The 14,125-nt window shown below is 48.8% G+C and overlaps 3 protein-coding genes across 3 annotated transcripts; 2 read left to right on the top strand and 1 right to left on the bottom strand.

Moving 5' to 3' along the window:
* The first annotated feature begins 1,649 nt into the window (after positions 1-1,649).
* EDB82DRAFT_346205 (uncharacterized protein) lies at positions 1,650-5,597 on the top strand. The gene is made up of 3 exons (XM_065607520.1): positions 1,650-3,324; positions 3,374-3,812; positions 3,866-5,597. The coding sequence occupies exons 1-3, from the start codon at positions 1,963-1,965 to the stop codon at positions 5,098-5,100; spliced, it is 3,036 nt and encodes a 1,011-aa protein (XP_065463518.1). The 5' UTR covers positions 1,650-1,962; the 3' UTR covers positions 5,101-5,597.
* Positions 5,598-7,136: 1,539 nt separating this feature from the next.
* Positions 7,137-8,713, bottom strand: EDB82DRAFT_346188 (uncharacterized protein). Its single transcript, XM_025725173.2, has one exon. It carries the CDS (start codon positions 8,415-8,417, stop codon positions 7,386-7,388), a length of 1,032 nt encoding a protein of 343 aa, XP_025593798.1. The 5' UTR covers positions 8,418-8,713; the 3' UTR covers positions 7,137-7,385.
* Positions 8,714-10,819: 2,106 nt separating this feature from the next.
* Positions 10,820-13,063, top strand: EDB82DRAFT_346211 (uncharacterized protein). Its single transcript, XM_025725172.2, has 3 exons — positions 10,820-11,431; positions 11,486-11,669; positions 11,726-13,063. Exons 1-3 carry the CDS (start codon positions 11,157-11,159, stop codon positions 12,869-12,871), a joined length of 1,605 nt encoding a protein of 534 aa, XP_025593797.1. The 5' UTR covers positions 10,820-11,156; the 3' UTR covers positions 12,872-13,063.
* The last annotated feature ends 1,062 nt before the right edge of the window (positions 13,064-14,125 follow it).

The following is a 14,125-nucleotide window of genomic DNA, read 5'->3' as shown; positions in this document are numbered from 1 at the left end:
TCTTTGTCTTCTTGCGAGTTTAGGGCAATCTTTTTTGCTTGGCGTAAGGTGGAGATTTCGTCGAATTATTGCCTGTGATAAATGAGGCACCCCTCATCTTGGGCGACCGTTGAGAGACGATTGAAGGAGCCATGCCCATTGTCGCATTCCGGATTACGACCGATAGAGTGATGTTTTTGCTTTTGTAGAGTTATTCAATGTCTTCATGAGAAAGAGCGACCCCGATAGTGTAGTTTCGACGTTGTTCTGAGCTCCTTCGGTCAAACTATAGTTCATATCGCGCAAAGTCACTTTCAAGTCCAAATCACAACCTCGCGCGTCGCATCTGAAGCTATCCACATCCCACCATTGTCTGATCATCAAACACATATACACCACACCACAACCATAATTTTGCTGATTTGAATATGGAACTATGTGCAAATATAACTTGAGTGCCTTTCCTACTTTTTTTTATTAAACGATAGCCCTTCTTCGTCATTGGGGAAAGCAGAGATGTTGCATCACGACTTACACGGTCGGAGGCGTCCAACAATTACTACCGGATGAAAGAACCTGTTACGCGTCACAACTACAAATCAGATATTGAGATCAATTGAGCTGATATGGCAATCAGCAGTGCATTTAAATCATTTGATTCGAACTGAATTATTGATTAAAGACTTCGTACAGGCTGTTATATCCCATCCGCCTTGAAGGTTAACATGCGTGCAGAGTCAAGATTGGGTCAAATCAATCGTTGCTATTTTCCATTCATAAACAACGCACCAAATCGAACTCATACCACATAAAAACAAGAGACATTATACCTTACATTACCCATGTTGCTTTGTATCAACCTGACTCGAGCTTCTCTTTCACTATGTCTCCCTCTTTGACAGTAAATGCGCTACGTCAGGTGAGGTCAGGTGAGGGGCACACGATGTGGTATCGTGATTGCCAGCGTCTATTGCAACAACTTTCTCAACCCACCAGATAATAAATACAAATGTAGAGCATTGGATGCATTTGGCTGCTTCCATTGCATGTGTTTTCCTTCTCTCGGGGATTCATAACTCAAGCTTGGGTTGGAAGTTGAAATTAGCTGATCCTGCTTTCACCTGTCCAATGTAATTGGCAATTACGCTCTTCAACTCTCGTGCGGGCCGCCCCAGCCATCAGTAGTGTTGTTCGATTTCTCGTTAACCATGTCATTAATGACATTAATTGATCATCCAAGTTGACCCAAAATCTAATTTTGGTACATGCGTGGGGTTCTAAAAGCGGTATAATGTTCCAAGCTCAACGTTCAAATACCGTTGCACTGAGACAAGATGAACGGTAAAGTATAGGTCCCCATGAGATGATAACATAAAAATGTAGAAAATACTTACAGACCCTCTCAAGATTCCTTGAACAGAGATTCTATCTTGAACAGAACGCATAGTTGTTTCTTTGTGCATTTACTCATGGTTTATAAATATTAAATGCACTCATACCCTACGGCTTCACTTACACTTGCGAGGCTGGGGGTTCGAGGTTGCGTCACATGACCCACTCGATAAATCACAGTGCTGCGTTACAGTGCATCGGTAGAATGACACTAGACGCTTTGCCAATCAAGGCAAGGCGGGATACGGAACACGATCGCCTAGAATGTCCACTCGGAAGGAGCAGTCAGAAAAGGCCAGCGAGGCAGGACACCTATCATCGAAGATAGCAGCTCGTTTCCAGTTACTCCTGAAGTTTATGGTGAATACCTTATTTCCAGCTTAGGAACGGATTCGAGAGATCATGTTTGCAATTTCCGGCATATAATTATTGTTGATTTCTCTTTCCAGTGTTCTTTGAGCTTTGCTACACATCACTCTACTATCCATTGCCCCACGTCTCCTTAAACTGGGTAGGCACATGCTCGTCCGATAGACAGATACTCACCTTCGATCTCCTCGCCCTTTTCGCATCCCGAACTCCAACACCGCCATGGCTGACTACGCCCAGTACCACGCCCTCGGTCAGGGCGAGGTCATTGATCCGAACGATCCCAATCGAACCTCGCAGCCCAATCCTCAGCAATTCCAACCACCCATCGCTCCCTCGCCTTACCAGCAACAAGCATCACCATATGGTGCACCTCAATATCTCGGGGGTCAACAAGCTCCTCCTCCCATGACTGGATCACCTGCTCCAGTTCCAGGTTATGGATATGCGCCCCCCTTAGCTCAGGGACCTCCAGGCCAAGCTGCGCCTCCACAAGATGCTTCGCTGGCTGCTCAGATGGGTGGGATGAGCTTGGGAGAAGGACACAGCACAGCGAGGAAAAAGAAGAAGGACAGACATGCCTACCATACTGTCGAAGCTACCGGATCTTCACAAGCCTTCAATGGTATGCCTGCAGCGGGAACTTCTGCTACACAATTTCTCGACAGCGTTCCAGGTGGCCCTGGGTTCGGGGGCCAATTCGGAAGTCCCCAGGGAACTCCCCAAATGCAAAGTCAGAGTCAGTTTGGTGCACCAGCCTTCAGTCCTGGCCCTATGGCTACTCAGCCCCCTGTCGGCGAGGGCATCGATGCGGCATCCATCTCGACCAGCGGGCCCAAAGGAGTATCCTCCGATGATCTGCCCAGTGTACCGGCCTCGCGAGACGCTTTGCAACAGTACTACCTCAAAAACGTATACCCGACATTCGAACGACATGTTCCGCCGCCATCCACGGTTTCATTTGTTGCCCATGATCAGGGTAACTCATCCCCAAAGTACACTCGACTCACCATGAACAATATCCCTTCAACCCAGGATGCACTACAAGCCACGGGCCTGTCGCTTGGACTTCTTCTGCAGCCTCTGGCTCCTTTACAGGCTGGAGAGCCCGATGTTCCAGTACTTGACTTTGGCGAACCCGGCCCCCCACGTTGCAGACGATGCCGAGCTTACATGAACCCCTTCATGATGTTCCGTTCAGGTGGAAACAAGTTCGTCTGTAACCTCTGCTCATACCCGAACGAAACCCCTGCTGAATATTTCGCCGCGACCAACCCACAAGGCGTTCGAGTCGACCGTGATAGTCGCCCTGAGCTGTGCCGCGGTACTGTGGAGTTTGTGGTGCCTAAGGAGTACTGGACCAGGGAGCCAGTTGGCCTACGATGGTTGTTCCTCATCGATGTGACCCAAGAATCTTACAACAAGGGTTATGTCGAGGCGTTTTGCGAGGGTATCCGTGTCGCTCTATATGGTGGCGAGGACCAAGAATTGGACGACAATGGAGAACCGAAACGTAGAATACCAGAAGGTGCCAAGGTTGGCTTTGTCACTTATGACAAGGACATTCACTTCTACAATGTCAATGTGAGTTTACCCCCACAGTTGTCCATATATTCTCACTAACAGTTCGCAGCCTGCCCTCGATCAAGCTCAAATGATGATCATGCCCGATCTTGAGGACCCCTTTGTACCCCTGAGCGAGGGACTCTTTGTTGACCCATACGAGTCCAAGGATGTGATCACATCTCTGTTGACTAGACTGCCAGACATGTTCTCAACCATCAAGAACCCTGAACCCGCTCTTTTGGCTGCCCTGAACTCGGCACTTTCTGCGCTTGAGGCGACAGGAGGCAAGGTTGTGGCATCATGCTCTGCCCTACCAACCTGGGGCCCTGGCCGCCTGTTTCTGCGTGATAATGGCAACCAACCTGGAGGCGAAATAGATAAGAAGCTCTACACAACCGAGCATCCAGCTTGGAAGAAGGTCGCTGAGAAAATGGCAGCCTCAGGAGTAGGTGTCGATTTCTTCCTCGCTGCTCCATCGGGCGGCTACCTCGATATTGCCACCATCGGTAAGTTGAACTCTCGACAGTCCAAGAGAAATTGTGTTAACCATGCTTGACAGGCCACGTTGCTGCAACTACCGGCGGAGAAACATTTTACTACCCCAACTTCATCGCCGGGAGGGACAGCCGAAAACTGTCGCTTGAGATTTCCCATGCTGTGACCCGTGAAACTGGCTTCCAGGCTCTCATGAAAGTTCGATGCTCTAACGGACTTCAAGTTGCTGGCTACCATGGCAACTTTATCCAGCACACGTTCGGTGCTGATTTGGAGATCGGTGTTATTGACGCTGACAAGGCGATGGGTGTCACGTTCAGTTACGATGGAAAGCTGGATTCCAAGCTGGATGCTCACTTTCAGTCTGCCCTCCTTTATACCACAGCTTCTGGCGAACGCCGTGTGCGGTGCTCCAACATTATTGCTAGCGTCACCGAGACATCTAAGGAATCAGGTGTGCGTGAGCAAGGCATTCGTGAGTGCCTCAAGTTTGTTGACCAAGACGCCGTAATCGGTATGCTGGCCAAGGAGGCTAGCACGAAGCTGGCGACAACGTCAAGTAACCTCAAGGATATTCGCCACTGGCTGAGCGAGAAGGCTATTGATGTTCTTGCTTGCTATAGAAAGCATGCCTCTCAGCAACATCCACCAGGACAGCTTGTCATGCCCGAGCGACTCAAAGAGTACTGCATGTATCTTCTCGGTCTTATCAAATGTCGAGCTCTCAAGGGTGGTATTGAGAACTCCGACCGCAGAGTGCACGAAATGCGAATGCTTCGTTCTATGGGAGGTCTTGAGCTGAGCTTGTATCTGTACCCCCGTATGATTCCTGTTCATAATCTGGCACCCGAAGAAGGTTTCGCCGACCCTGAGACAGGCCATCTGAAGATGCCACCCGCAATTCGCACGTCATTCTCTCGAGTGGAACCCGGCGGTGTGTATCTTGTGGACAATGGCCAGCAATGTCTACTTTGGTTCCACTCCCAAACATCCCCTAACCTTATCTCTGATCTATTCGGTGAGGACAAGGACTCTCTCAAGAGCTTGGATCCGTATACATCGGCTCTACCACAGCTTGAGACACACCTGAATGCTCAAGTCCGCAACATCATTGAGTTTCTTCGCACAATGCGAGGTTCCAAGGGTCTTACGATCCAGCTTGCCAGACAAGGCATTGATGGTGCTGAATTTGACTTTGCCCGCATGCTTGTGGAGGACAGAAATAATGAGGCTCAGAGTTACGTGGACTGGCTGGTTCATATTCACAAGGGTGTTCAATTGGAGGTAAGTTCTGAATAAGCAGCTGCAGGAACCTGAAACTAACAATTCTTCAAGTTGAGCGGACAGCGTAAGAAGGATGGTGACGAGGCCTCCTCAGCAGCCTTGTCCAACTTTGCAGGCTTGAGACCATCCTATTGGTAGGAACTGATAGCATTGTTAATAGAATCGGGTGTTGACTAGCGGTCTTTTATATGGAGTAATGCAAAATCAAAATTTGGTGAAAGAGACAGGAGAAAGGAGGATGAAAGATGTTGAATAACAGGTAGCACGAAACACACCGACCTACATTGTTGAATCCACCTTAACTCCGTTACTCCTCCAAAAGCTTCTTTTTTAATTTTTTATTTGCCCTCGTTCAATAATACCGGTCGACACTTGCAAGTTGAGGATATCAGAGACATCTACCAGTAAACACTGCAATACGAGCCACGATCATGTCATTATTTGTAACAAGGGAAAGGACGTGAATCATCCCTTGCAGTAGACCTCTTTTCTTATTTCTACCTCCCATTTCCTCGTTCTCTCTCAGTTTCGTTTTGGCGGTCAGTCAAATTTGGTGTTACTGCATGTCGCCTCTGCATAACTGTTCTGAAACAAAACTCCCCACTCCGGAGTTTGCCCTTTATTATCGTCATCCTTGCTTTTCCGTTTCTTGATATCATCTCCCTCACCGTCTTTACGCCATTGTAGCGCCTCTTCGTGGCAGAAGCATGTTCGATGCAACGCGACGAGGGCATATGCCGTGCAATGGTGTCACAATCGAGATATGTGCAACGGGGGGCTAGTGAGGGGAAGAGTAAACAAACGTTTATTTGAGAATTTGGCTTACTGTATACACGATATGAAGACGCGGTGGAGAAGGGGAACACAATGATATCGAGGCTTGGGGTTGTGCATGGAAGAAACCATGAGAGTCATGTTGGCTTGCGAATGTTTACCATGAGCCCTTGCTTGCGTAGCCCTATCTTACTCATTAGACATGCATAAAATGATCTGCCGCTAGTCCTGTGGCTATGATCTTCGACATGCATCTGGTTTCTGCAGTTGTCCAAGTTCAGTGTAGTCTTCTTTCCCCCTGCGAGTGGCCGCGGCTGAAAACCCGCCTGTCGGTGTTACACGCGAGGGAAGAGCTGTGTAAGCGCTGTATATATGGCCTGCATCGATATAGTGCCGTACTGTGTCGATGAAGGGAGATTTTCTACCCCGTAGGTAGAATAATGACGAGTAGGAAGTACACTGTGCGATCAGCGATTGATAGCGAGGGAAAACAATGGTAGTTATCAGACTTGACCAGCTAAGAAGTGCCTGGTACTCAATCAGGTTGCCTGACAACACGCACTGCATTCTGGCATTGTTTCTCGAAGAGTACGTATTTAATTTCGGCCTTACCACCGTCAAAGGATGCCCGCATGTACACGTTATGACAGCATATCAGGGTTCAACTATGTTCAACGTGAGTTGGTAGGTAGTCTATACTGGGTAAGGAATCATTCGTCTATTGCCTTGTCTTGAGCAGAAAGACAGAAGTCAACATGGAATAGGGGCTACCAATGAATTCGCACTGAGCAAGATTTTTGAGTCACGCTCCTCTTTTCTCAGTACCGAAATGTCATCAGTGCTTCTGGGAAGTGACGATGTCTCCGCTGTCGTCTCGGCCGAGTTTGAATCGTCGAATCCACAAGTAGCATTAGAGATAGAGACAGTAAAAGGACACTCATTAATCCAATGTGTAACATGGAAGACAAAGAACACTCGTTAAAATATAGAACTAAATATATCTGTGATACAGCCAACGCCAATACCATCTCTCATTCGTCATGATGCAGAAGCCTGACAGGCCACTTGTAGATCGGGAATCAATAAGGCGCCAAACATCAACCCAAAACACCAAAAAAGAAATTCGCCATTAAACTGAAGGCGATCCACAACATGTAATGAAACAAAGAGAATCATCTGTGACACATCATTCATCCTGGCTTGGCTCGGTTGCATTCAGGGATCCTTCATTGAATTGTTACAAAACAATACACCCTTCGTGGATCCTTCTAAGCGCTCAGCATTTTTCTTGTTCTTTAGCAGACCGATAATACGCGGAAAAGTGCAGTTGAGTCGAAAAAGAAACGTTTCGCAGGGGTCCCACGAAGTCGGCTGGTCTCAGAAAGATGAGTACTGCGAGATCTGTCATATGGGCACATCTGAGACACTTGTTTTTCCTGTCTCTGGCCCCGCTCGAGACTCTGACTCGGTTGGCTCTGAGTCTTATGAGGGACTGTAGGATCTGTCTTGAACTGACACAAACCAGCTCATGTTGTAATCATACCAAGTCCGTATCGTGGGTCAGGCCGTCGAAGAACTCGGTCTACCTCTGCAGAATCAAAAACATGTTCAAAAATTTGGCGATCAGTAGGGACATTGCTGTGGCTTTTGCTTGTCGTAGATGAGGATGATGATCCAGACCTGGATTTGCTCTTTGAGCCGTTTTCCTTTTTGACGATCTCATCTAGAATGTGGCGCATTGTACTTTGCTGAGGGTCTTCAAAGACAAAGACCACGTAGGCAAATTGCCCTCGAAGGTCAGGATCGAAAAGGAAGACATCCCGCCAGAGCTCTGCCAGCTCCTGAGGAGGGTTGCGGTATCCATTGCCCAGACCAAAGTCCCCAATAACCACACGGTCGTATCCGTTGTAAAGGCATATACGGAGAGCGCCACGAAGCTTATCGCGGGTCATCTCACGTTCTTCTGCAAAAGAGTATTTGAGGCCGTTGTCCTTGAGTTTTGGCCACCTAGTCGGTGGTACTGATACGACGGGGAGGTCATACCAACTGTCTAGCCTATCGTAGCGATCATGAGGACCACGGCAGACCACTACAGCGTCTGAAAAGATACCGCCTTGTGATGGAATGGGATAGTTGTTGGACTCTGGGGAGTTTGGCCAAGGCGTATTCAGTGTGGCTGAGAGGTTGCTTCGTCTGCATAGCTTTTCCTCATACCCGACGCATCCAGTTTCCCAGTCCCCTCCAGGCCTGCGTTCATTGGCAGCGCAAATGAAAGGAATACGAACGCGGGGGCCGCCCGTGGCCTCGCTTTGTTGTGTGTCCATGCCTGCGTAGGCCAATGCCTGCATGACCGGATCTCCAACATCGATTCTGAACGTTGGTGGCCGTGTTGTAGGTTTCTGACGCTGGATGGCGAGTTGTGCAATGGGCTGTCGGTAGAGGTAAGAGTATGGTGGAAACATTTCGCCATAGTTCTTTTTCACAAGCGGTATGAAGTTCCTCTTAGTATCAGCTGCGACCTCCGAGGGCCGTACTCGGCTGGATCTTGGAGGCGCCATGATGATAGTGGAAAGTTTGGGCCAGAGGGATGACTTTATTATGTCTTAAGGCGAACCCGAGATAAGAAGATATCAAGAAGTCGAGAGCAATAAAGTGAAAGGTGAAGTGTCTAGTTTAATATGCCTGGTCCGGCAAGAGGAGTAGTGCGAGTGAGTATCAATGGTTATATGAGGATAGAAGGATGCCAAATTCAAATTACGATGAAGGGTGGCAGGGTCTTATATGCACACTTGACATATAGTCTGAAAAAGCAACATGGTTGAGGAAACTGTCAACAGACAAGACTCAGGATCTCAGTCTGATTGACTGACGACCCTAGGGCAAGCGAGAGAGGGGAGGTATGGACACTGGGTTGTGTGACCCAATATGTCCAAGATCTGAACCACTTGTTTAGAAACAGACTCGGCCTGAGGCGAGGCAACAAGCCAAACAAAGGGCAGAAGAAAAAAGAGACCAGCATCACTTTATGGGTACGGCAAGACGTGGGTGCTAAAACAGGGTCGCATCGCTTGACAACATGTCCTAGCAGGCATAGCTCTGCTAGGTGAATTTAAGGATGTACAGGCTGCAGAGAGCACGTAGACAAAGCAAATGCAGGGCCAAACGAATCATGAAAGTCATGAGCAGGTACAAAGTAAAGGCCTATCGAATTGGGGGTACCAGGGACTGGGAAGCACGTATCGTAGTCAGCCGGGGATCTGTGCCGCGCCAGATCTTAGGTACCATCGCAGACGTATAGTGCCGCATAGCCCCGGCAGCCAAGTTGACGGAACCAGGGTGGGCTACACTGAAGGTCGGGAACCGTGGAGCATCTGCGAGATCTCACGGGAACACAGACGGCGCCGCCATCTCAAGACGGAGCAAGCAATCACGCTGGTTGGGTTATTTGACGATCAGGGTCATAGAGAAAGATGATCTTTATCGGCGGGCCTGAGACACAACTGGCCGGGACATTGTTGCGAATCAAGATCTGTGGCACCCTTTCATCTCGCCTGGTAGAAGCTTGTGTCCCAGCGGATACCCGGGGCGGTGGACCAACGCCAGCTCCAACATCAGCTCGTGGAGGAGACAAGATGAACGTGTGAGATGAGACGAGATGAGGTGTGGTTGTGGGGGCTTGTGACGAGGAGGCTCAGCTACTGGAACCGAGGACGTGGAAGACTAAAGAAATCAAACGCGCATTGGCAAGTCTGACGACATAGACCTTGTCGGTTCGTTGCAAGTGGTATCTGGCTAACCTCATCAAGTACAATCTTGTACAGGATTCCACATGTTGGGCGGAAACTGTGCGGAGTGCGCAATCGATCGGTTCACGATGTGAGACATGGAAAACCGCATAAAACCCAGTCACGATGTTCAGGCTGAGACAGAACGAGAGCTGGGGGGAACGCTATGATACGGAAGGTTGCGGTGTGGGCTTGCTTTTTTCAGGCCGAATGATATCGGGAGCTGTCTCTCGTTGGAGCGAGGAAATTGGCGAATTCACGTTTTTGGCTTTGGGCTAACTAGTTGAGAGAAACACGCTTATTTCTATTGGGTGGGCTGGTGTCTTGTTGTGTCGTGTCTCGTGAGAAGTGTAGACGTCAAGTGTGAGTGGGTGGGCAGTAGTGGTTCATTGACGAGGGGATAGTCCCATCTGTCACTGACGATTTGTTTGCTTGATTTGGGGTTGACCTGGTTTGATCGGATTTGAAATGGAATTGCAGGCAGGCATGTGGTGATGTGATTGATCCTGACTGAGACTGAAGCTCAGCCTGAGATTTTGGCGTCGTTAATAGTAAGGATAAGTGAGATACTAATGTTAGGTAAGTTCAGGTAAAGACAGGAAAATGTCTTTGACGGGATATGAAACTATAGCAGGAGCCTCCTGAAACGTATGTGGAAAGGAAAGGGCCACCACTATCCCTTGTCCTGTTCCTTCCATTATATGGATGCAGGTTGAGAGTAAAATTGCTCGTTTCCCGGTCAGCACCTGCTTCCCTTGTTTGATGAACAGAAGGAGGAAAGTACTGGTTTGTGTTTTTGGCAAGGGAGGTATGACCCAGTACCGTGGCTCTGGTCATGAAACTGCCTTTTACCAGCTCTACAGACTAGCACCCATACCTTTCCAAAACCACAATCTATGCCATGCGCACAGAGGCCACCAAGTTTAGCCAAGACATCCACGGTGAGAACCAGTCGGCATCTCTATGGAAGCTTCCAACCACCAACAAGCGAGAATCACACCCTTGACCTGACCGGCTGAATGGGGCCTCCCCCCAATCTCAGCTGAAGTCCGAGCTGCTGTATCTAACTAGATCTCAGTGAAGATCCGATGCGGTACATGTTATTACGGGCCCGCCGCTTAACCATGATAGGAATTACAGCTCGATGATCCGATTCATAGCACACTTTTCCATTCGTATTCTAATCGATAGTACCTGACGGGCGGCAATTAAGTTACCCTAGACCAAGCCCATGAGGTGCCAAAAATTCCCCTCCATCCATCCATTTTTTAATGGAAACTTGGCATCCCTTGCGTCTGGCACTGCGCTAACATTAACATAACATCACATCACATTTTGCTCGCCAACGAGACGTAACCATTTCTCCATTATTTCCTATACGAGCCAAAGATAAGACACACCTTATTTCCACCAGAGTGGTCTCGTGGCTGGGTGTCCAAAACAAGCAACTCGCAAATTGTTAGCTTCCACTGTGTTGTCTCGGATCGGACTTCCGACTCGTCGTCTTTCACAATGAGATCGTTCCGTGCACACAGAGTTCCAAGAACAGTGAGACAATGGTCCCAAAGAAGGTTTTACGCGGTTAGGGTTCCTGGCGAGTGCCAGAAGGATATCAAGACTGTAGCTGAGCTCAAAGCGTGGGGTCCGTCATCTCCTGTGCCTGATGTTGAGGTTTCTGGATGGGTAAGATCAGTACGAAAGAGCTCAGGGGTACGATTTATCGATATCACCGATGGCTCTTCCATGCGGCCTATTCAAGTGGTCGTGGATAAGAGTTTAGCTGCCGAGTATGTAGCCTGAAAATTACACGTATGAACCAACTTTGGCTGACATGTTCGCAGCATGCGTCCAGGTGCAGCTGTCCGCTTGAAAGGAATATGGGTTGATGAGAGCGGGAAGAAATCTCCCACTGATGGCTCAACTCAGACTTCTGATACCAAGGCTGAGTGCGAGACTTCAGCAAGTCCAGAACAGCCTGAGCTGAAAGTATCAGAGGTGGAAATCCTTGGTGGTTCTGACCCCATGGTACGTGTACTAAGATCATTCCAATATATGAGAATCTTCTTCTCACATAGTCCTAGACATACCCGATTCAGAACAAATATCAGTCTCCTGAAAGTCTTCGAACCATCTCTCATCTTCGACCGCGAACACCTCTGAACTCCACTATGCTACGCCTGCGGTCAGATGCCACCGCCATGCTCACGCAGTTCTTTTTCCGCGAGAGATTTCAACAGACGCACCCCCCTATAATCACATCGTCTGATTGCGAAGGAGCGGGTGAGGCATTCGCTGTCAAGGCATCATCTCCAGATGAGTTCTTCCGTGTGCCGAAGTATCTGACAGTTTCCTCTCAACTTCACCTCGAGGCTCTCGCCCAAGCTCTCGGCAATGTCTGGACCTTGTCTCCAACTTTTCGAGCTGAGCAGAGCGATACTTCGCGACATCTCAGTGAATTCTACATGCTTGAGGCGGAGATGAGTTTTGTCGATAACATGAACGAAGTCATGGACCTGGCACAGCGTATGCTTAACTCGCTAACAAGTGGCTTGAAGGAACTTAGTGCTGCTAAGGAGCTTGAACAGAATCGGTTTGATTCGAAGGAGCCTTCCGAGCGCCTCGCATTCAAAGACCTTGTTGAGCAAGAACAATTGGACCGCCGATGGCGAGGCATGCTCACAACTACGACGTGGCCTCGCATTACATACAGTGAAGCTATTGAGATCTTGGAGCCTATTGCTGATCAGTTCGAGCACAAGCCTCAATGGGGTGCTGGTTTGCAGTCTGAGCATGAGAAGTACCTTGCTGAGAAGATTGGGTACGACGAGACTACAGATGCCTATGTCCCAGTGTTTATCACACAATACCCGCGAGATATAAAGGCCTTCTACATGCGACAGTCGTCTTCGTCCCCATCATCTGGTTTAACAGTTGACTGTTTTGACCTCTTGGTTCCCAACATGGGAGAACTGGCTGGCGGCTCTATGCGTGAGCATCGACTTCCCCAGCTTGAAGAGAACATGCGAGCACTGGGGCTCGAGGTCCCTAGCAAACGCTCTGTTGGAGGCAAGGAACTAGCATGGTATCTCGACTTGCGTCGCTGGGGTTGTCCTCCTCATGGTGGCTTTGGACTTGGTTTCGATCGACTCCTAAGCTACCTCTCCGGCGTGCCGAACGTCCGCGATGTTGTCCCCTTCCCACGCCACTACCATCGATGCGATTGCTGACCACATCCACATGCAATTTCATCTCCTGTCACTCCTGTCACTCCTGTCGCTTCCTGAACTCACGTTTGATCTCCAGTGTTTTTCCACGTCTAGCAGAGCATGCTCGTTAATGCCTGCCTACCTTGGATACAACCCGTCTTGGATGCTGCGATCCACTTGCGCGGGCGACATGATACCCGTATGCTTTTGTAGTGATACGTTGCACGTATCAAGGCAAGCGACACTTGTGTATCGCAGCAGGGCAAACGACCACAAGGGAGCATGGAGCGCTTCCCGTGTAATTGGGCGGAGTCGACGAGTACTGTGTGACAGGATGATAGACTCATGGTGCGTCTTAGCCGTGCGAGCTAGATTCGGCGAAGAGAAGCTGTTGGTTCGATTCGGATGAGTGCATGCAGTGCTTGCACGATCTTCTTCAACAACGCGTTACCGATGGGGATGGCACTGGATCTTCCGATGGCTGAGGGTAGTGAGTGTGGGATCTGGCTGAGATCTGACCGAGGAGCCAGGCTTTTCTGGGTCTTTTGCCCATGTCTGCATATTTGTTCCTTCGGGGTTATTTATGTGTTTTTCTTTGTATACTATAGATCACCACTATACCAATTATTCTACGACATATGATAAACGAGGCTAGACAATACATCTCATGGGGGGTTGAGCCTGACGTTTCCTGGAGTTACTTGACGTAGCGAGTTTGAAAAGGGAGCTTATAACTCTAGATCCGGTATACAGGCTTGCCGTGTTTCCCTATGATCGTGGCACGATAGATAGGACGAACATATATCCGACTCTATACATCAAAATTCCAGACGGTAGCGTCTTACAGTCGCCAATTATAGCTATGCTTGCTACGTTTGTACGTTCTTAACACAATTCGATGTGCTTTTGTGTTAGCCTCCTTAATCCGATATTACGGGATGGAGTATTGCGAACACATAGATTTTGCCCTTTCACCAGGAGCCTAGCTGGCTAGAACGATGCCGAATTCAATCCTTTGGTTCGTACTGCCATACGTTTAGGATTCTCGATGTGTAGCTCCATTCAAGATGGTGTATAGGGGATGATTGACGAAACAGCCGGACCATGGTAGTCCCCAAGAATAGTAGAACCTATGATTAGAAAAGATAGATAACCGCGAAGCCCAAACAAGAGATAAGGTTATATATATACCGTGGAGCTATACTGCTACGAAACACGGGTTCCACCTCGACACGATGGTGTAGATGCATCACAATCAATACCTTGACACAGTCC

This window comes from Fusarium venenatum, assembly GCF_020744135.1.
Source record: "Fusarium venenatum strain MPI-CAGE-CH-0201 chromosome Unknown EDB82scaffold_4, whole genome shotgun sequence".
NCBI classification, from domain to species: domain Eukaryota; kingdom Fungi; phylum Ascomycota; class Sordariomycetes; order Hypocreales; family Nectriaceae; genus Fusarium; species Fusarium venenatum.
Note: the sequence above shows the minus strand (reverse complement) of the source record. Positions and strands in the feature narration are given on the sequence as shown.

What these genes read in the sequence shown, in the direction of transcription:
- EDB82DRAFT_346205 (XM_065607520.1), top strand. Translation starts at nt 1,963, where the DNA reads ATGGCTGACTACGCCCAGTACCACGCCCTCGGTCAGGGCGAGGTCATT. An exon ending in TTCACTTCTACAATGTCAAT is followed by an intron (nt 3,325 to 3,373) that starts GTGAGTTTACCC and finishes AACAGTTCGCAG; the next exon opens with CCTGCCCTCGATCAAGCTCA. An exon ending in CCTCGATATTGCCACCATCG is followed by an intron (nt 3,813 to 3,865) that starts GTAAGTTGAACT and finishes CATGCTTGACAG; the next exon opens with GCCACGTTGCTGCAACTACC.
- EDB82DRAFT_346188 (XM_025725173.2), bottom strand. Translation starts at nt 8,417, where the DNA reads ATGGCGCCTCCAAGATCCAGCCGAGTACGGCCCTCGGAGGTCGCAGCT.
- EDB82DRAFT_346211 (XM_025725172.2), top strand. Translation starts at nt 11,157, where the DNA reads ATGAGATCGTTCCGTGCACACAGAGTTCCAAGAACAGTGAGACAATGG. An exon ending in GATAAGAGTTTAGCTGCCGA is followed by an intron (nt 11,432 to 11,485) that starts GTATGTAGCCTG and finishes ACATGTTCGCAG; the next exon opens with CATGCGTCCAGGTGCAGCTG. An exon ending in TTGGTGGTTCTGACCCCATG is followed by an intron (nt 11,670 to 11,725) that starts GTACGTGTACTA and finishes ACATAGTCCTAG; the next exon opens with ACATACCCGATTCAGAACAA.